Raw genomic sequence first — 21,288 nt, 5'->3', positions numbered from 1 at the left:
TAAAATATATACAATTAAAAATATGTAATCAAGATGTAAAGGTACAATCAAAACACATTTATTCAAAACTACACCTAAGGATCAGAACATATGTACATCTGTAACTATGAAACCTAAAACATAAATCCTATTCTTCAAACAATATTCATACAGGCAGCAGCTTTTTCCTGAGCTTGGAGGAAAGAGATCTCTGTACAGCAGGCAAGGACTTTGTGGATAAGGGAACATCAGAACTGTCCAGAGGAACCTTCTTGGTAAGACTGTAACCAGTCAGATCTGCAAAATGGAGACACAAAGTTTAACGGGGGCCACAATGCAAACCTAAAGCAGCTAAATTCCATATCTCATGGGACACATTCCCTGCAAACTTCTAAAGAGCTGCACAGGGAAACATGCTCCTGCTGGTAGGCACTTGAGGCAGGCCAAGGGAAAACCCTGGCCCACTTCCACAGGGCTGCCACAGGAGCACCCTGGCCTCTGGGCTGCCCTGGGACAGCAGGGAGCCCAGAGCCCTGTGCTCTCCAGCAACGGCTCAGCTGCACAAGCACCCTCCTGCTCCTCTGCCTGCCCCACAGCTGAGCAGCCCTCCAGCTCCACAGGCACTGGCAGCAGCACAGCTCATTGCAGGGGCACATGCAGGGCACAGCTGTTCCCTGGCAATGTGCACAGGCTCTCTGGGCTGCCACAAGACCCTTCCTCCCACCAGAGATTGGCCCAGCTCTACCCCCTCACCTCTGTGTGAGGCTGAGCCATGCTCACAAGGAAAGAAGTGAGTTAGGTGAATTCCCACCTTTATCATTAACACATATAATGGGTGTGGCACTCAAGGGGAATAATTTTTAATTGTAGAGAAAATTTATTTGGGTTCATTTTTCATGGAACTAGCCTGCATTTAATTCCTATGAACAGTATGAAGCTGGCAAGTCTGAAGGGAAAAGGCGAAGGCTCCAATGATAAGAGGAGAAAATATTCCTTCTTCAGTCTGGCCTGTGAATCCACAGGAAAAACCCACACCGCTGTGACTGCTATTTCTGTAAACCACCAAGTCCTGTCAGCAACAGGCAGGCCTTATTGGTGTTTCTGTAGCACTGTAATACCATCCTCAGGGTTGGACCTGACCAGCAAGCAGAGGAAGAATGGGAAATTTATCTGTAGTGAGACCTGACATTGATGGCAAGAAAAGCAACAGGACTTGCGTCTCATGACCATGTCCAGTCTGTGCTCAGCTGTGGCCACAGTCCCTGTCCTGGCTGACAGTATGAGTGATTTGGCTGCTGTCAAAAAGGAGAAAGCAGAGTAAACTAATGACAGAATGTTGTGATGCCATGGGCATCCTTGCAGGATCATCTGTATCTGTCAGCCACCTACTCTGACCCAGAACTGACCAGCATGGAGCAGTTTTCCCTGAAATATGGTGGGATTGTTTTTCCATTTGGCTTCAGCCTTTCAGCTCCTTCCTATGCTCACCTTTTCCTTCAGAGGTTTTTCCTTTTCCAGTAAACTCCATCTTTGAACCCGTGCTTCTGCCTGGCAGAAGGATCTGGGTTTGAATTTGGGAGCACTCTCAGTGTAGCCAGCGACAGGAGCTTGGTGCCCAGCCTCAGAACAAGGCCGGGTGACTCCGATCGCCAGCGCTCGGCACAGAGAGGCAGAGCCAGACGCGTCTGCTGCCGCTGCGGCCGTGCCAGCCACAACCTTCACAGTCTTCACAGCCCCAGCGTGGGGCTGCCCCTTTGTGACACAATAGCCCATGGGGCTGCCCCTTTGTGATGCAATAGCCCGTGGTTCTCTCATTTCCATGGCTGCAAAACCCCACCCCAACTCCATCCCTTTCCCTTCCCTTCCCAAGGGCAGCCAGCCTTAAGCCCAGCCTGGCCACGCCTGAGGGTTTCACACTGTCTAGGAAGTAAACCCTCTCCAAAGCTACTTTTCAAGTCCTTTATTTCTGGAATTCCCACTCAGTTCTGGGTTGCAGCTGGTTGGTGTGGGAATTGGTTAATTTCTCTTCACATCAAACAAAGTGCTGGGACACAAACAATGGCACCATGCTGTGGAAGTTAAAGCAGCTCTGCACTCCCCAGTAGATGAGCCCACAATTCAGCTGGCCGATAGCTTTAGGGAACAAATTGACCATCCAAACATTCCACTTTTGCTCTGCTTCATTGTTCCAGTGGTTTATTTCCTGCTTTCTTGATTCAGAGACACCCAAACCCAACATAAACATCATCTTCCTCAAAACATTTCTGACCCTGACAGCTCCTGACAATTCAAAATTTTCTTCATAGAAATAGCACTTGGCAGGTCATTCTAAAATACTCTCCAACAGAGCAGATAAAACTAATCATCCTTGATTTGGCAGAACTAAGCCTGACCCACGGGACACGTGGGTCTGATCCCTTCTTCAGCATCTGCAAAATTATTCTTCAAGTCTCATCTCTCTTATCTATTCAAAGATCTCTGCATTAGATGCCCCAGTGTTCAGTGGGCTGACATGATCAGTGTATCTGTAGGGTGTAAATTGGCCATGCAAAGTTCTCCATTGTTGTGCAAGGAGTTTATTCCTGCTTTCTTTCCTGCAGACATACCCAAACCCAACATTACAACACCTGCCTCAAAGCAATTCTCATTTGGACTGTCCCTGAAAATTCAAACCTATACTCAGAGTGTTTCCCTGTCCCCAAGGCTCCAAGGCTGGGCTCTCTCCTGCATGGAATGAAGAAGAGCTGCTGCCCTTGCCAGTGGCTCCGGGGTCTGGTGATTAGGGCTTTGAATGCAGCTTTTGTACACACACTGCCTCTCTGGGCCAAGCAGCATTCCTGGACATTGGCAGCACCTCTGCAGGCCAACATCCTCCAGGCACAGCTGCAGGAACGAGATTGCAGCAAGTGTTGGCTGAAGGAATCTCCAGGCTGCAGCAGCCCTTCACCTCCAGCGGAATCATCTTGTGCTGCCGTGGGAGAAAGCAAAGGGGGTGACGGGCTCTTTGCAGATGAGGGTCTCCTCCAAGTGCTGCTGCTCGCTGGGCTGATACAGCTGCTGGTGCCCTCCCCTGCAGATGTACCAGGAGCCTGTCTGGAAAAATAACACTGCCAGTGCCAGTGCCAGCCACCCATCCCTGCCATGGCCCTGCCCGCAGGGCGTCCTGCCTACCAAACTGCTCCAGTCAGGTGATGTCAGACACCATCAAAATACATTCAAACTATGCATTTTACACATTCTTTCCAAATCATGGCCATGCAGTCCACATGCTGGAGGCAGACTGCTCTTGGCAGAATGGGGGAAGCCCCAGCAGCTGCTCTCCCCATGGCTGGATGGCCATGGCAGCAGAGCCAAGTCTCTCACCGTGCCCACTGCTGTTGGGACCCAGTGCTTTGGACATGTTCTCACTGAACTCAGGCTTCTGCTACAGCAGTATTGTGCCTTCACACATTTGATAACTAAGAGTTGGAATGGCAAGGACTCCTTACAAGAGCTACCAAAAAAAAAAAAAAGAGGAGGGAGGGGGTGAGTGAGTTAGAATAGTTTGCTCCTTTTTAATACAAGCATACCTGGATTGAAGCAGGGACACTGGGCTAATCGTACTGGGGACTGGTTTGTAAGCCTTGTCTCTAGCAATTCCCACCAGTCTGCAAGCATTTTTTAGTAGAAAGGGGTAGATAAGATTTTACAGCACATCCATGAGTAAGTTGAAGCCAGAACTCCAAGTACAAAACAAATACTCCCAAATCGGCCACCCATGGGGAAAGGAAGAAGAAAAGCAGGTGAAACAAGTGCCACTGCAACTGAATTGCCTGCATTCATCCCATGGTCCAGCCTTTGTGGACAAAAGCACTTCAATTCAAACACACAGCTTAAGAGCAAGGAATTCAAGTGTTTTGAGAGCATTTAAAACCTGATTCCTATTACTTTCAAGGAAAGGCAGATGCTAAATTCCTTAAAAACACAAATATGTGTCTATTTGGGACTGCATCCTTCAAAGCAGGAATGGAAGTTCAGAATTGCAGAACTGTTTCCATTGGAAAAGGCCTTTAAGATCATAGAGTCTTCCCAATAACCTGACATCACTAACACTGCCAAGGCAACCACAAAAGCATATCCCAGGAAATGTTGGGAGATGAGACATCTTTCTTGTCTCCTTTGTCTCCCCAGGAGCCCCTTGGCAGGAGAAATGCCCACATGGGCTTTATCTGACTCCTTTCTAACCAGCCTTTCCCTCACTCCCAGGTGGCATTTGCTCTGCAGGCTTCACTAGCTCGTTCAACCCAGAGGAGCACTCAGAGGAGAAAACGCTGCCTGGCGTGGGGCTGTCTGATCCCTGTCCCATCTTGATTCCATCTGCCCCCTTCCCTCTCCCATCAAAGAGACCGAAGGATACCCCACAACCCCACGGTACTGCAGCAGATCCCTGGCACGTTCCCTCCTCCGCTCCTTGGTGGCCCTGGGGAGGCTCCAGAGCCCTCCCTGTGTGCGGGACAGCTGCTGCAGCACCGCTGCGCCTGCGGGCCAGCAGCGCCCAAGGAGCAGCTGCGCAAGTTCAGAGTCTGAAACAGAATCCTCAGCGCACACAAATGACAACTGGCATTTCAGGGGCTGGCAGGAGAAGCTAAATCCATCTGCTCGCTGCCCCTGCTAGCCATAGCCACGGTGATGCAACTGGAAGAATTGCCCCTGCCCAGGAAGCTCTCAGGTAGAAGAGAGGAGCAAAAGCCACGTGTTTCTGAGCTGCTAGCTCCCAGTGCCTCAGGTTTTCCTTCCAATTTCTAAAGGGTTTGGGCTATTTTTACTGTTTCAACCCTTGTTGTGCACCCCTGTGAGTGAGTAAGAACCACAAACCCTCTCCCTCAAAGTCTTGAGGTAGTGACAAAGCAGAACTTGTTCTGGTGATTTTCTCACTTCTAAAAGAACTTCTAAAAGAACTAAAAGAACTCACTTCTAAAAGAACTAAAAGAACTAAAAGAACTAAAAGAACTTTTCTCCTGGTGATTTTACAATCCCGTGCAGACTCTGACAGCAAACCCATGCTGTAGAGGAAAGATTGACCTTGGAATTGTAGGGCACTTTCTGGGTGGGTGTTTGTCTTGGTTTGACCCGGAAGTGAGTTTTTGGAATGGTTATGGTCAAACCAATCAGTGGCCAGATTTGAAATTGGCACCTGGTGTGGCCACTGGGATTTGGATACACCTCTGAGAACACACAGTGGTTAAAAGCAGAGCATTCGGAGAGAAACTCCATCTTTGGAGTCCGGCAGGCAGGTGAGCTGGTCTGACGTCTTCCCCCTGCCCAGCTGCGTCTGGGTGGTGGAGGGGAAGGCCATGCGGCCTGTGGGGAGAGAGGCTGGAGCCCCTGCAAGAGGCAGGGGTGGAGGAGAACTGGGACGGTTTGGGCAGCCCCCCCGGGAGAGAGTGATAGAGTCTGTGCTGGCTTGGAATTTGATATCTCCTGCCGGCACCACGGCCAGGAGGAGAAGCGCGGGGGCGCAAGGTGCCCAGCCGCTGGGAGACCGGGCTGAGCTTTTAACTCTTTTAGTATTGAAACAATGGAAGCTGTGAAAACACTGATCCTCCCCAGCTGCGAGTTTAGAGAGGACGGAGGATAAGAAAGAAGAAAGGGTTTGAGTAGTTGAAGGAAATGCCAGCAGATGCGAGTACCTTAGATGGAAGAGATGATTGGAGTGGCTTTATCTGAACTTTTCTCTCACATAGCCACAAGCGAAACAAATTTCTTCCAATAATGCAGAGACTGCACCTTGAGAGAGGCAGTTGGCCGGAAGCCAAGAATGATAAGGCCGCGAAGAGAAATAGAGAGAACAAAGACAAAGGGGGAAAGTGTGGTGGAGCCCTCTGCCTTCAGCGAAAGATCTCTGTTCCTGAGACCCAGACCCCAAGAGAATAAAAATATAGGGGGGACAGGTGTCCCAAATGGTAAGAGGCGGCCACTTCTTAAAACTGGGTGATGCATTCTTAAAAGGACCTAAGGAGCAGTTTGGATCCATGGCCGGTAGTGAGAGCGCTGGACATAGGAAGAAAATGGTCACCACAGCAGATTCTCTCGGGGCGGCTGCCACGTGTGACACAGAAGCACAAGAAGTTCCAACTGTGTTTCCGAGAAAGGACCATGGTGCTAGAGGGAGACTCCTCTCCCCTGATGAACTGGGGGAGCATGTGTGAAGGAGGGTATTGGACTGAGATTTGAATGTTAGAGGACTAGGGGGAGGAGGAGTGTTTTGGAAGTGTTCCATTGTGGATTGTTGTGTCTGTTTTTTTCTTTTTCCCTTATGTTTCTGTGTTGTAGATTATTCAAGTGTTGTGTTTTTCCCTCCATCCCCAGGTGGGAGCCTGCTTTGTTCTGTTTCCGGGTCACATCTCACAGTAACCATTTTGGAAATACACCTTTCATGGGGGCCCTGGCATTGTGCCAGGGTCAAACCATGACAGGCATAAAGGTGTCACCTCTTGTTCTTCAATGAAGTACTGCTCAAGTTCATTACTCAGAGCTCTAATTTGCATTCCCTTTAAAACCTGCTTAATTAGCTGCTATTCTCTGTTACTTTACCAAATGTCCCTTTTTTCTTGAGACTGTGTCTTTTTTTTTTAGACAAGTCTCAGTACTCCATTTCCAGCAAAAGGTGTCACAACAACTCTAACATGGAATCATGACACACCAAGTGCTGCAATGATGACAGTGACTGCCACAAATTCATTTCACAGCAGCCTCCAATTTGGGAGCCAATCCCACCAGGAAGAATTTTCTCCTTTCTGCCTCTCTCCTCCTGATCTTTCTATCAAGGAGATTCCTGATGGTTGGATATCAAACCCAGCACTGCCAGACATTCCTGTAACATTCCTGCCCTAGAATAGCCCAGGTTCCTCCCTAGCCAGCAAGCAGATAATCCAAGGCTGTGTGGTTCTGCAGAGCCTCATTTGTGTTGGTTGGAGCTCACAGTATGTGCTATTGGACATTTTCACTGCATCACTTATTATTTCTTGTAATAATTGATTTAGCTCTAATATAAATTGGGGGCAGCCATGCACAGCCAGGGGTTTCCGTTTCCCCAGTGGGCCATTGTTAAGGGCTTGGAGCACACCTGGGAGATGGGTTCTCCATGGGGACAGGTTCCCATCTCCTCATTTTGTCAACTGCTCTTTTAACAACCCCTTCACCTGTTCAATCAATCCTGCAGCTTGTGGATTGTCTAGCACATGAAAAACCCAGAAGTCTTAATGTCTTTATTTCTCACAGTAATAGAAAAAGCACTCTGCATCACAGTATCAGCAAACCCTATGAAAATACCCAATTTCATCCTGTCCTCCTTTATTCATTACACACAATATACAAAGTTTACCACTGACATTTGGGTCGTGGCCAGTCCTTTTCTGTAGGGTATTTAGTGTTACAGTGAGCAGCCAAAGCTAACAAATTACAGTTTTCAACATTATTTCACATTATCCATTTTTTATGGGAAGAGGAAAACAACTTGTGTTTTTGGGAAGACGAGGGTGAATTTTGTTAATGACACATTGGAAACAACACCAACAGAAGGAAAAACTGTTGTTGGAACACTCCCACATGAAGTGACAGAAAAAGGTTGGTGTCTTGAGCTCAGGTTTGTTTGTGTGATATAATAATATTAATATTAATAGTAAATAGTTTCACTTGCACAAATGAACCTGACCTCAAGATTTAAACTTTCCTCTGTCCCTCTATGTGGGAGCATTCCAAAACCAATTCTTCCTTCAGTTGGTGCTGTTTCCAATGTGCTGTTAACAAAATTAATCTTTGTCTTCCCAAACCCACAAGTTCTTTTCCTTTTTGCATATGCAATTTTTGGATGCATTTTAATACATCTGGCATTAAAAGACTTTTAAGTGCTTGCTCACTGCTCCAATCTCTTTTTAGGGCATTTGGTTTCTGTTTTACCAAGAAAAAAAAGGAAAAAGAAAAGAAAACCAGGAATTTCTGGCAGGACTGATTCCTCATATTTACATTTCACAAGTGACAGTTCGCTCTGATCTGGCCAGACTCTGCCAGTTTTGTTTTACCAGTGGGCAGGGTCAGCACCAAAGACACAGACTCCAACTGAAGGAATCGGTGTCATTTACTGCAGCTCAAAGCAGCAAAGGATCACAAAAGGAGCAGCTCAGCAATGCACTCAATCATCAGAACCAAAGATTGCCTGCAGTGATTAAGAAAGATCCAGCACCTGTTACCCTCAGCCTTCAGCATCCCCCAGATCCACACAGCAGCTGGGGGAAGCTGTCCCAGCCAAGGGCTGCAGATCCACTCCTGGACACTGGGAATTCCTGCAGGTGCCTCCAGCCACAGGTGAGGCTCCAACCTCGCTGTGAGAGGGCCCAGCTCTGACAGTGCTGAATGAACAAACTGACAGCACTTCCAGTGTGGGAACATCTGGTTTCATCCTCCTCTTGGGTTCCTCCCAAAGCCTGGCCAGGGCTCAAGGAGGAACCAAGGGAGCTGACTTTGATCCTACAGCCCCAAACAAGGACAGATGTCAGATTTCATGGCCTTGTCCAGCTTCTAAATACAGAAAGGTCAATACATATTTCACTAATAAGTGGCTACATCTATCACAGTGCTAATGACCATGCATATTTCATCAGTGAGCATATACAAAGATAACCTTTGGTTGGAAGGTTCATCCAGAGGTCACCTTTGGCTCAGGGCCTGCTGCTCAGGCCTCACTCAGGGCTGTTGTCCAGGCCTTGGCACTTCAGGGACATGGTTTAGTGCTGGGCTTGACACTGCTGGGTGAACAGCTGGACTGGATGAGCTCAGAGGTTTTTTCCAACAGAAATGATGCTGTGATTCCATTATTCTATCCGCTGCATTTAGCTAGGTCTATTTGAGCAGCATTACTTTGCTCTAAAAGTTCCCTCTTGCTCAGCTCTTGTGGCCTATGGCAACAGCTCCTTCAGCTCCTGGTGCTAAGCTGCTCATGCTGAACGAGACGACTCGGAGAGTTGAATACAGTCCATGCAATTCCTTCTGGGACACAGAGAGGGGAGGGTGTGGAAACAGGAGCATTGTTTGGTATGGCCTCCTCTCTGCCCTTCATGCCTTTCAGCGCTGTGAACCAGCCAAGAGCTTTCTCCAAGAGTGCAGTGAAGCAGCTGTTCCTGTCCCAGGTCTGGCTCTCTCCAGTCTCTGACCTCGCCTGGTTTTGTCCCTCTTGCTGTGCCCTCTCTTCCCCCAAGGCTCAGTGGCTGCTGCCCAGGACTGTGGGACTGGCTCAGATCCAGTGGTGGAGACTCTCCTTTCTTTGGCCTTGGAGCTGCCTGGGCACAGCAGCCTTTTCCATCTGGAAGCTCCCCATGGACTGGGAGTCCCCAGCTCCGTTCCTTGCACAACCTCCAGGAGCCCAGGGCTGCCATCTCAAGTCCCTGCTGGCACTGGGGGCTCCCAGGTGCCTCAGGCTGCTGTGACACCGCTGCACACGGGAGGGAAGAGTGGCAGGGGCTGTCCTGAAAGTCAGCTCCATGTGCTGCTGCTGCTGCTGCTGTGGGGTCATTTGCCCAGCCCTGCCCCAGAGTCAGGGATCAGATCCAGGCCCTGCTGCTGCTCCCTCGGGATCAGCCCCAGTTTGGGTGTTGCTGTCAGGGTCAGCAGGAGCGGTGGCTGGAGCAGCAGGTGCTGACAGTGCCCCAAGCCCTGGGGCTGGAGGGGTCCCTGGGCCGGGCTGGGCTGGGAGGGAGCTGCCCCTTGTTCTCCCTCTGCCCCAGGCAGAGCTGGGCTGGGCACAAGTGGGGCAGCACAGCCACCAGGGAGTCTGCGAGTCTCCTCCAGCCCTGGCTGCTCAGAGTTTGGGCCTTGGAGCCTCAGGTGGCCAAAGGCAGCTGCTCCTGGTGCCTCTGTGTGCCCCTGTGTTCAGCAGTGCTGCTCCATCAGTCTGTGCCCAGCAGTGGGGAAAAGCCTCAGCCCTGCAGGGCCAGGAGCTGCCGGGCTCTGCCTGAGCAGCTCAGCCAGCAGGAAGGGAGCTGCTCCACATGGGAACCAGGAGCAAAGGGCTGCAGCACCTCGTGCTGGGGCAGAGCCCAAATTCTGAGAGGGAATAACAGAGTTATTCATGTGCATTGGTGTGTCAGCACTGCAGGTGCTGTGCCTGCAAACACAAGGTTCAAGATCTGCAAAAGAATTCTGCAGCTCTTGACTGGATCAGGATGTCAGCAGTGCTTAACTCCAGCACAGTCCAAATGAAACACATCACACCTCTGCTCATATCTGCTAGATAATTTTCTTCAGGGTATCCATAGAAAAGGAAACAGAGGAGGAGCCTACATTTTCATTGTTTATCAGAAATATTTCTCATTTTGCTGTACATTCCTTTTGTAGGACGAGTTCTCTGTTAAAAACACTGGACAAAAAAGGAAAGAAAAAAATATGAAAGATAAAACCAAAAAAACAAATGTGTAGTGAAAATCTTTGGTAACTTTGCATTAAGAGGCAACTGATTTTTTAAGAAGAGAAATCAGTTACTCTGTAAATGTTCTGATGGCATGGATTCATCTTACTGACCTCAGCATCCCTTTTTAAAACATTCAGGGTTTTGTTTGCAATATTATGTTATTTTAAATTGTGATTGAATCAATAGGAAATTGAAAGATCTATTATGCATTTATGCATTACTGTGTCTTGAGTGTAAAAATATTGCAGTTTGAAATTTGGATTTAAAGTGTTGCAAATGAAAGTTATAAATCCCAATAGATTGTGTGATAGCAGCTTTTCCTAGAGGATGTGCAGCACTCTAAGGACTTCATCAGTGGGTTTGGGGGTACTTGGACCTTTGTCCTGTGCCACTCTGAGAATGTCATAGAATGGAACTTCACCTGCCACCAGCCCAGGTCACCCTCTGCCACCAAAGCTCCTTGGACCTTGTGTCCCCCAGGCAAGCACAAAGTGTTTGAGCTGCTCCCCCTTTTGCACAAACCCACAGAGAGCTGGGATTTTTCCAAGTCTCATGTCTGCATTGGGCCAAATTCCTAGAGAAGCAGCAGCCCATCCCAATGAATATGGCGAGTTATGTGGATGGTTGTGAGCTCCACTTCCTACCTAGAAATCCTGAATCTGCTTCTGAATGCTGCTCCTTCAGCTCTTGAATGCCTTCTCCCACAGAGAAGGGAAAAAATACCCTGGCCACCAGTTAAATGGTGAGTTATGCTAAAGTTACTGCTCTGTGGGAAACCCCTATCCATCCATATCCTATTAATATATCCATACCTGGGGGTGTGCATGGTTTTGTCTTGTGTACAAAGGAAGGAGTGTGCAAGCAACATGACTGACACTTTCACTGTCCATGTTCATCCCATACCCATGGGTACAGAGACATTATGGTAACCCGGGCACACACAGAGCCTTCTGTCCATGGATGCACAGACATCCAAGAGTCTCTGGCACACACAGAGCCTTCTGTCCATGGATACAGAGACATCCAAGAGCCCCTGGCACACACAGAGCCTTCTGTCCTTGGGTATAGAGACATCCAAGAGCCCCTGGCACACACAGAGCCTTCTGCCCATGGATACAGAGACATCCAAGAGCCCCTGGCACACACAGAGCCTTCTGCCCCTGGATGCACAGACATCCAAGAGCCCCTGGCACACACAGACCCTTCTGTCCATGGATACAGAGACATCCAAGAGCCCCTGGCACACACAGACCCTTCTGTCCCTGGAGGATGGAGCGTGGTGGGTGGGGGTGGTTGGTGGGCAGCGAGTCCCGGACAGCAGGCCAGACCCGGCTCCAGCCCTGCCAGGCCCTGCCAAGGCTCAGTGCCAGCTCCTCTGGAATGGGAAAGCCCTTCAGCATTGTCCCTGCCCAGAGGGACAGTGCTGGCCTGGCAGCACAGGTTGTTTTCCCCTCAGGCTGCAGGAGATGAGAACACAACACTTGCCAGCACTGAGTGCGAGGCACAGCTCCGGGTGCTCCCCATGAACCTCAGCTCTGGGAGCACTGTCTGCCCCAAGCTCCAGGGGCTGCAGTGGGAGCCCGGCTGGGCTCTGCCCCGGGGCCATCCTGCAGGGACAGCTGGAAACAGGGAGCATTCAGCTGCCACAAACAGCCAAGCCAGGGCTGCAGGGCAGCTGCTCCAGCCTGGACTGCACTGCTGTGTGCTGTGCTCTGGGGCTGGGGCTCCCCACACAGGGGACTGGACTGGTGTGCCAGAGGAGACAGAGAAGCTTCAGCTTCAGCCTCACTGAGGTGGCTGCGTGGGCTGGGAAGAGTGGGGAGGCTCAAGGGGATTCACAGAGCTCATCCTGCTGCAAGGATGAAGAAAAGGGAGTGGGAACTCAGCAGTGAGGAGAGCTGAGGGCTGGAGAGTGGCTCTGAATGACACTAAAATCCCACTGGACCTCTGAGACATTGCTGCTCCTCAGCCAGTGACAGCACGAGTCCCTAAGCCTGGGGCTCGGCCTTCCTTGTGGTCAGGGGCAACACGGAAGGCCAGCAAGTAAAGGAGACTGCGATGGGCTGGGAATTCACTGGGGGAAAAAAGGGAGCAGTTGAGAAGTAAAAGGCAGGTGGGGGAGAGAACTGTTCAGAGAAGGGCTGAGCTACATCTTGAGCAAGCTGAAAAATGTCATTTGGAGTCATCCCAGATTGATTTGATTTCAAAAGGTATTGAACAATTTTAATTTTTGGGAGGTGTCATGTTTTCCCTTGGAGGTGTCCACGCTGCAAACTTGAGCTGCGTTGTCAAAATGCTCAAGCAAGTCTGTGCTGCAGGTGACACCATTTCTTCTTTGGCTGATGCCAGCCCGGTGCTGAGCTCCAGCAGAGCCCTGCCAGAGCCCAGAGCAGCCTCAGCATCTGCAGAGCCTGGCTGCAAGGAGAGAAAGCAGAAACTGCCCGTCAGCTGAGGGCTCCTGTCCCCTTGTCCCAGCTGCCCACAGTGCCCAGGCCGTGCTGGCTGTGCCCAGAGCTGTGCCCAGAGCTGCCCATCAGTGCTGCCTTGGGAAGCAGGGCAGGAGGGCAGGACATGTGCCCAGCCTGCAGCCAGCCATGGCACATCCAGCCCTCAGCAGCTGCCCAGAGCCAAAAAGCAGCTGGGCAGTCAACCGAAGAATTTGTTGCATCCCTCCCAGCAAAGGGGGGAACCTTTGGTGCCCAGCCAGGCCATGCCATGCCCAGATCTGGGAGCATCCCCCTGGCTGTGGAACTCACCTGCAAATTGGGTGTGGAGTGTGTCTTTAGAGAAGCTGCCAGAATCCAAGTCCATCATCTTCAGCTGGCCAGGCCAAGGAAGAGATTGTCGTCCTTGAGGTTGTCCTTGCTGTCTCCAGCAGCAGCCCCACCTGGTACAGCTTCTCCAGGAGCTCCTTCTCCTTCCCTGGGACCAGACCAGGCTGTCAGGGCTCTGCCCAGGGCCCCAGCCATCCATGAACCAGACAAGCAAAACCAGGGGGGATGGTGGCCACCAGTGCTTGCCACACCAGATCTCCAGCTCAGCTCCAGCCCAAGAGCTGCATGTTCCCTTCTGCTGACCCCTGCTCAGAGCTACAGGCAGGACAAAACCAGTCTGGTTTGCTTTGCCACTGAGTGCCAAGAAATGTGTGGAGCTCCTACCTGCCAGGCCCCTGGATCCAACTGTGCACATGGATCTCTCCCATCTTCTAGGGCTGAGGAGCGCCCTGCACCCAAGGATGGCAGAAAAGCTCTTCTAATGATGGCCTGTCCGAGGGTTGCATGGACAAACACCTCTTAATGACATCTTGGCATTCTGGGGAGACAAACCAGAAATCACCAGTCACTTGGAGAAGTTTCCCCCTGTTCCTGTGCCCAGGCCATACTGGGTGTGCCCAGACCTGGGCCTAAACTTCCCCATGGATTCTCTGTTTAGAGGAGAGCAGGACATGTGCCACCTCCTCAGCAGCTGCCAGAGCAGGATGCCCATCAGCCCGCTGCTGTCTCCCAGCACTGGTATTCCCCCTGTGCCCAGAGATGAGGATCCACCTTGAGAGAGCCGTGGTGGGAACAAGATGCGCCCCCAGATGATCTCCTGGCCCCTCCTGAACGGGTGCTTCCCCACGACCAGCTGGTACAGCAGGAGGCCCAGGGACCAGATCGTCGCTGCCTCGCCATGGTAGCTTTGGTGCTGGGTCCACTCTGGAGGGCTGTAGGCCAGGGTTCCTGTGGAACACAGACACAGCTCAGCAGGGGGATGCTGCTGCTCCCAGAGCCTGGCCCCAGCATCCCTGGGCATGTGGGGGCTGCTCTAGCAACACACGGGGTGACCGCTGCCCTCTCACCATCACCTGGGACTTGTGTACAAACTCAGGGCTGGAAAAGAAGCCACTGGTGCTGGAAGAGGGCAGCAGAAACCCTGGGAAGGCCCAACCATGACACAGAAAGGAAAAACCCACCCACTGGTAGAGAAAACCCACTCTCCTCTTTGCCTGCATGGGCCCCCAAAAAATGTTAATAAGCCAAGGCAAACAAGGGGAGTGGAGCAGTCCAAGCCCCTCCTCCCCTGCACACCAAACCATCCAGGGCATGGGTTCAGACCCCCCTCTCCACTACCCCCATGGGGGTTTTTGTCGGGCTGGCTGCACCAGCTCCAGCCCCAGCCCAGGGCACACTGGGTACTGAAGGCTGTCAGCAGGGCTGGGAGCTGGCCTCCCTCACACCCCAACCAAATCAACTTGGCTCCAGCATTAATCCCATCCCAGCTGCAGTAGGGGGAAGCCCTGGTGCTACACCCAGGCTGGGCCATGAGATGCCCAGGAGCATCCCCTGCGAGGGCTCACCTGCAAACTGGGTGTAGGCTGTGTCTTGGAGGAAAGCGCCACAGCCAAAGTCGATCAGTTTCAGCTGCCCGCTGGCCAGGTCAAGCACGATGTTCTCGGGCTTGATGTCCCTGTGCAGGACCCCGCAGCTGGTGCAGTGCCGCACGGCCTCCAGCACCTGACGGAACAGCCCCCGCGCCTCCTCCTCCGGCAGGAACCTCCGCTCCGCCAGGAAATCCGACAGCTCCTGGCACCGTTCTGGACGCTCCAGCACCATCAAGAAGCTGTCGGGGAGCTCAAGCCACTCCAGGAGCTGAATGACACCAGCACAGCCACAGGACACCTTGGCCAGCAGCACGATCTCCAGGGGCGCGCTGGTGCCATCGGGCTGCGGGAGGAGCGCGATGCCATCAGTGGAGCTGAGGCCGTGCCAGGGCTCTGGGACCCCTCAGCCAGCCCGGGATGCTCTGCATGCCCTGCTCAGCCCACGCCCGCTCTCCCCACAGGTCTCCTGGTGGCTCCCACCATGCCAGGCCCTGGCTCCTCGCCGCCCGGCACGGCCCGGCTTCTGCCGCTGGCCCCGCTCACTCACCAGCTCGCTCCAGTGCCGGATGCGATCCCGCGGCACGCGTTTGATGGCCACCTATGAGCAAGGGAGAGCAGCGGGCTGAGCTCAACGCCCGTCCCGCCGCACCCTGACCTTCTCCTCCTTGTCCTCCTCCTCCTACTCCGCCCGCCGCCGGCCCCGCCGCTCACCGGGGCACCGTCCAAGAGCCGCGTCGCTGACCAGACGCTGCCAAATCCTCCGCGCCCCAGCAGGGAACCCAGGCGGTAGCGCTCCTGCAGGGCCTCCTGTGCCTTCCCTGCGGGCGGGACGCGGCTGTCAGCGCTCGGCACGGGGCCAGCAACGGCCCCCGAGCGCCCCTCACCCACCCCGGCCCGGCCATCCCCCGGCGTTCGGTTTTTGGAACGCAGCACGGGAGGCTCGGGGCCGGCGGCTGCGCTGCCGAGCAGCGGAGCTTGGGCCGGGCAAGCCGCAGCGGAGGCGGCGGGAGAGGCAACGCCGCCTGTGTCCTCCGCGGGCCCCGGGAGGAGCCGGGGCCGGGGCCGGGCTCGGGGTCGGGGCCGGGGCCGGGACTGGACCCTGCGCCGGGGCCGGGGCCGGGGCCGGGCCAGGCGGAGCCAAAAGCCGGCGATGCCGCCCCAGCCCCAGGCATTGACGCCCGCCCAGCAGCGCCAGCGCCAGCACGGCCAGAGCCGGGCTGAGGCCAGGCGGCGGCGGGACGGCCGGGGGCGGGCACGGGGCAGCCCCGCCCGGGGCCGGGGGCGGGCCGGGGGCATGGCCCGGCCCGGCACGGGGAGAGGGAGGCGGGGAGAGGAGAGGGACGGCGGGAAGGGGAGAGCGGGAGAGGTACGGGACAGAGGGAGAGGGAGAGGAGAAGAGACTCTAAAAGTTTCTTCTGTCGCTGCTGCTGCCGCTGCTGCTGCCGCTGCTGCTGCTGCCGCTGCCGCTGCTGCAACTGAAGCTCCGGGGCCGTTTGTCCCCGTGTCCGTTTGTCCGTTGCCCGCTCGCCCCCGCCCCGAGCCCCACGTTCCCCGAGGGCAGCCCCTGAGCCTGTCCAAACACGGGAACTTTGCCGAGTTCAGCCAAGAGCCAGAGTCTGGACTCCTGCACAGTGGCTCAGGAATCCCCTCGGTCACTGCTGTGCATTGTCCCTGCTGAGGGTCAAACACTCTCAGAGCGCATTCCCTGAATGCAGAATTTGTACCTGACCCAAGCACTGCACTTACCTCTCCAGCATTGATTTCCAAGAAAAACAGGGAAAGCCAAAGTGTGTCTAGGTCATGGTATCTTAAAATGTCTAAAACTTGCCAACTCATGGATCTTAGAAGTGAGATCTGTTTGGAATTAATGGGATGGACAACTAGTGCAAGATGGAAAAGGGGAGCATAAAAATAAATCGAGAAAAACATCTTGAATTGTTTCAATTTTCATTTAATTTCTTAAAAGCTCTTTCAGTTTTTCCAGAATCTTCTCCTCAGTCCTGTTTGCTTTTTCCAAGAACCTTTCCCGGAGAACGAGGTGCAGCTTGTGTCACAAGGTGTGCCACCAACTGCAGCTTTCCACACTGTGGGTGCAGCACAACACTTGCAGCAAAGCAGGAGAAATATTTGAAGAATTTGACAGCTTGTTCTTTTCTTTTCCTTGTGGGCTGGGCAGTTGTGCCATTGGTAAGGTTTTCATTGTTACTGTTCTACCCTAAGAAAACATGACAGGCTACCAAGAACTCTTGGGGAATGCAAGCCTGACTGAATGCAGAGAAAGAAACTCTAGAGGCTGCAGCCAGAAGTGGAGAGCTGTGTGATAATCATTCCAACACCCCCAAGGACATCTTGAAAATGATCTAGAAGATGCAAATGGGCTGACAGGGAGTTTGTTTCTGTCTTCAGTCCAGATTCTTCTACATCTGAAAAGAATTCCACAGTCTCCATCTAAATCAAGAGTACAATCAGTTCATAAAAAGCACCAGAACAAACTGTAGCTCTCAGGAGATGACTGAAAGAATCTGAATAGGGAAAATGCAGGAGAAATGCATTTCTCAGCACTGCAGTACTTGCCTACCTGAAACCCTCCTCCATTTCCTCTGCATGCCTGGATCTGTTGGTGTCAGTTCTGTATTCGCTGGTGCCTCCAGCCCTGAATCCCCTCATCTACAGCCTGAGGAACCAGGAGCTCAAGGCTGCAGTGTGGAGACTGATCACTGGACATCTTAGGAAGCATTAAAGTGATTGCCAATTTCGGCAAATCACTTGTAATAAAAGTCATCTTTTATAGCTCTTTTAGTTTGGTTCTTTGATTTCCCTGTCATTTTGCTTTTTTAATATTCTTCCTAATGCTAGACAATTGTTTCTGCCATGTCTGACTTTCTTTCTCTCCACCTTCCCTGTGGCCACAGACTGTGCCAATGAGGGGCTGCAGTCTCAAAGGTTTTAAAGGAACTAAAGGATCTCCCAGCAAAGTTTTCTGCAGAGATCCCTCTATTCTTGCCTTCTCTGGAGCTGCAGCAGCAATGTCGGTGTGCAGAGCTGGGGCAGAGCAGTGCTGGCACAGCAGCTGTGCCCAGCAGCAGCAGCAGCAGCACTTGGTGTTGCCAGTGCTGCTGCCGTGGCCCTGCCCCGCTGCCCTGGTGGCCCTGGTGTTGCTGCAGGACCTGAGTGCTCTCGGGGCCGGGCACAGTCCTGGGGGTGGCAGTGCCGGGGCTGCAGCAGGGACAGGCCATGGGCACTGCTGGGGCAGCGCTGACGCCTCAGGCCAGGCCCTGGGGGCTGCAGGCTCCTTGCCCAGGCTCTCTCAAGAACACGGCCAGGCCAATGCTCAGCACAGAAAAGCCCCAGGGTGAGCAGCCCCAGGCTGGCCGTGGGCAGGCTGGGGGCAAACAGCATGGCTGGGGCTCTGCAAGGGCCCTGGGGGAGACGGGAAGGAGCAGCAGAGCAGGGGCTGATCCATCCCCAGTGCGCTGCACAGCCCAGGGCAGCGTCCTAGTGCGTCCTGATGGAGCTGCCAACAACATCCCCCCTCTGCAGCCCTGGCCTCTCCCCCAGCTCACAGAGGTGCCGCATCCTTGCAGGCACAGCCACGGCAGCACTGGCTCAGGAGCCCCTGTTTGCATTGCACAGAGCAGGCAGGAGCACCCCCATGCTGGTGCTGTGGGGACATGAACCTGAGGGAGCACAAATGCCATCAAGCCCCTGGGGCCAGGAAGGGCTGGGGGACAGCAGGGAAACCACTCAGCTTTGTCCTGGCCTCTGCAGTCAGCCAGAAACTTTGTTCCCATTAGCTGGGAGATTCCTGTCCCACTGCAGATGCTGTTGCTCAGAGCCAGGGCTGCCTGACAGCCATCCCTGAACTGCCCTGAGCATTTCCTTGGCTTCACCTTTGTTTTTTTTTTCCCCCTTTGTTTGTACAAATTTCTTCTGTTCCCTCCCCTGCAAAAAGCCCATCCCTGTTTGCCCTTTCCTCTCTGGCCCCACTCCCCATTGCAGTTCCTGACTTGGCACCATGGGAACGTCCCTTGGGGAGCAGGATCATCCTCCAAGTGCTGCAGGAATTGTCTGCAGGCTCCTGCAGTGCCTGGTGCTGCTCCCTTGCCAGAGGCACCACAGGCCAGGGGGGCACATCTGGGCTGCTGTGTCTGCGTGTGGGGCTCCCTGTTCTGGGAAATGAGGAGGAGCTGCAGAGGCTCTGCGGGACTGACAGGATGGGCTTTGGGCCTGGGAGGAGAAGCTGAGGCACCTGGGCTGCTGGAGCTTCTGAAGAGGGGGCCCAGGGCTCATCGTGCAACTGCTGCAAGGGTGGTTTCAGAGAATCCCAGAATCAGCAAGGTTGGAAAAGACCTTGGAGATCATCAAGTTCAACCTCTGCCCTGACACCACCTTGTCTCCCCCGGGCCTCCTCTTCTCCAGGATAAACAACCCCAGCTCCCTCAGCCTCTCTTCACAGGATTTTTGCTCCAGACCCTTCACCAGCCTTGTTGCCCTTCTCTGGACACACTCCAGCCCCTCCAATTCTTGCTAAATTTGAGGCCCCAGAACTGGACACAGCAACCAAAGTGCTGCCCAACCAGCGCCCAGCACAGGGGAAGAATTGCTCTCCTGGTCCTGCTGGTGACACCATTGCTGGTCCATAGGAGTGCCAGGGGTTGGATGAGGGAAATGGTCGGGAGGGGGCAGGAGACACAGTCTGATTGACTCTCAGCCATGAAGGGTCTTGATTTTCATAGCTATTCAGTCTGCATTAGAAGGTGCTGGGGGTCAATATCAACTGGACATTGCTGATATCAATCTATAAACAGGAAAAAACATTAAACAGAACAAACTGTTCTGTCTGCATTGTTTTCAAGACAGTATATACACTTTGAATACACTTCAGATATCTGTCGAATTAATTAGAGAAAACTTGAAAACTTCTGTTATTCCAAATGGCTTTTCTTCTTTGGGCATGTTGAACAAATGTTTATGAGCTTTTCTCACTGAATTCCTGAACTGAAGAGCTCAAGAAAGAAGAGGCCTTGGGAGTAGGAAAATTCATCATCAACCTCCAAGTGGCTGAGGATCCATCCCCATCAGAGCAGCAATGAACAGCAATGGGCACAGCTTTGTGGCTGCCCCAGCTTTGGGATGGGCCCTGGGCCTGGAGCAGGAGCAGCTCTTGAGGGCCCCAAGGCCGGGGCTTTTGTGCTGCCCTGGGCACATGGGATGGCAGCAGGGGCTGCAGAGCTCTCAGCACCTGAGCCAGAGGGGAGCAGGGCAGCCAGGGAGCCTCCTTTGGCCTTGGCCCAGCACCTTCCGCCATGGCTGGGGCAGAGTCCTGTGTGAGCTGCAGCTGCTGCTGTGCCCTTGGCAGGGGCTGAGGCCGTGGGGCCAGTGGCCAGAGCAGCCTGGCCTGAGCAGAGCTGTGGGGCCAGAGCCGGCTGGGCTGGGCTGGGGAGAGGCCCTTGGTGCTGCCCAGAGCTCAGGGCAGCTGGCAGAGCTTGCAGGGAGCTGGGCTGGGCTCAGAGAGCCTGCCCCAGAAACCATCAGTGTCCATCTCAGCCTGGCTGAGCGTGCAGGGGCAGGACTCAGGCCAGGCCTTGTGGGGCAGGGCCAGCGCCTGTGCAAGGCATTGAAAACAGGCAAGTGTCCCAGAGAGGAGGCTGCTCTGTGCCCTTGGGGGCATGGACAGAGCAGGGAGGGGGCCCAGGACATTTGTCACTGCCAGCCTCTGTCCCCAGGCCTTGGCAGCCCTGGCTGCTGAGCCCAGCTTTGCCCTGGGCTGAGTTTGGCTGTGGCGCAGCTCCATCCTCCTGCGGAGCTCAGGGCCTGTTCCCGGCCATGGCCAGCCCTGGCCGGCCTCTCTGCTGGCCCAGAGGCCGGCAGAGCCCGGGGCAGGGCTGTCTGTGCAGGCCCACAGGTGCCAGGGGCTGTGCAGGAGCTGGCAGAGGCTGCCCAGCAGGGAGGCCATGGGGCACAGAGCCCCAAGGCTGCTGTGGGCAGCACGGCACAGGGGCCGTTCCCAGCCGCAATGCTCCTGGCCTGGGCTGGGCCTGCACAGGGGCTGGGCCACCATGGCTGGGCCAGCACAGGGCCACCAAGGGGCCACGCAGCCACTGCCGGGGCTGACAGCAAGGCCAGGTACACACAAGCAATTGCTGAGCATGGCCTGCGCTGGCCAGGGCTGACTGTGCCACAGGCAGAGCTCAGCTGCCCTGGGGGGCTGCAGGAACAGTCAGGAGCCCAAAGAGCCTCCATGGCTGTGCTGGAGACCAAGGCTGGAGCAGGGAAATGCAGGGCTGCTGCAGGATGGGGAGAGCATGGAATTCCAGCACACACCTCAGCTCTCTGATGATCCCGGCACCATGCTGGGCCCTGTTTCAGACTGGGGCAGGGCAGATGTTGATGGGACAGAAGCCCCGCGGGGCTGTCAGGGACCTGCAGCTTGCAAGGTGCTCTGCTCTCCCTCAGGTGCTCTCAGAGAGATCCAATCCCAGCTGGGCACCTCAGGGCACAAGTG

At 53.8% G+C, this 21,288-nt stretch overlaps 1 protein-coding gene across 1 annotated transcript; it reads right to left on the bottom strand.

The window, feature by feature from the left end:
* Nucleotides 1-13,076: 13,076 nt before the first annotated feature.
* LOC135278298 (serine/threonine-protein kinase pim-1-like) lies at nucleotides 13,077-16,540 on the bottom strand. The gene is made up of 7 exons (XM_064384855.1): nucleotides 16,530-16,540; nucleotides 15,668-15,741; nucleotides 15,495-15,601; nucleotides 15,331-15,381; nucleotides 14,760-15,126; nucleotides 13,966-14,142; nucleotides 13,077-13,732 (listed from the first exon to the last, which is right to left on the bottom strand). The coding sequence occupies exons 1-7, from the start codon at nucleotides 16,538-16,540 to the stop codon at nucleotides 13,626-13,628; spliced, it is 894 nt and encodes a 297-aa protein (XP_064240925.1). The 3' UTR covers nucleotides 13,077-13,625.
* Between the last annotated feature and the right edge of the window lie 4,748 nt (nucleotides 16,541-21,288).

This window comes from Passer domesticus, chromosome 11 (genome assembly GCF_036417665.1).
Source record: "Passer domesticus isolate bPasDom1 chromosome 11, bPasDom1.hap1, whole genome shotgun sequence".
Taxonomy (NCBI): domain Eukaryota; kingdom Metazoa; phylum Chordata; class Aves; order Passeriformes; family Passeridae; genus Passer; species Passer domesticus.
Note: the sequence above shows the minus strand (reverse complement) of the source record. Positions and strands in the feature narration are given on the sequence as shown.

What these genes read in the sequence shown, in the direction of transcription:
- LOC135278298 (XM_064384855.1), bottom strand. An exon ending in TCCGGCACTGGAGCGAGCTG is followed by an intron (nt 15,127 to 15,330) that starts GTGAGTGAGCGG and finishes CTCCTCCCGCAG; the next exon opens with CCCGATGGCACCAGCGCGCC. An exon ending in AGCCTACACCCAGTTTGCAG is followed by an intron (nt 14,143 to 14,759) that starts GTGAGCCCTCGC and finishes TGTGTTCCACAG; the next exon opens with GAACCCTGGCCTACAGCCCT.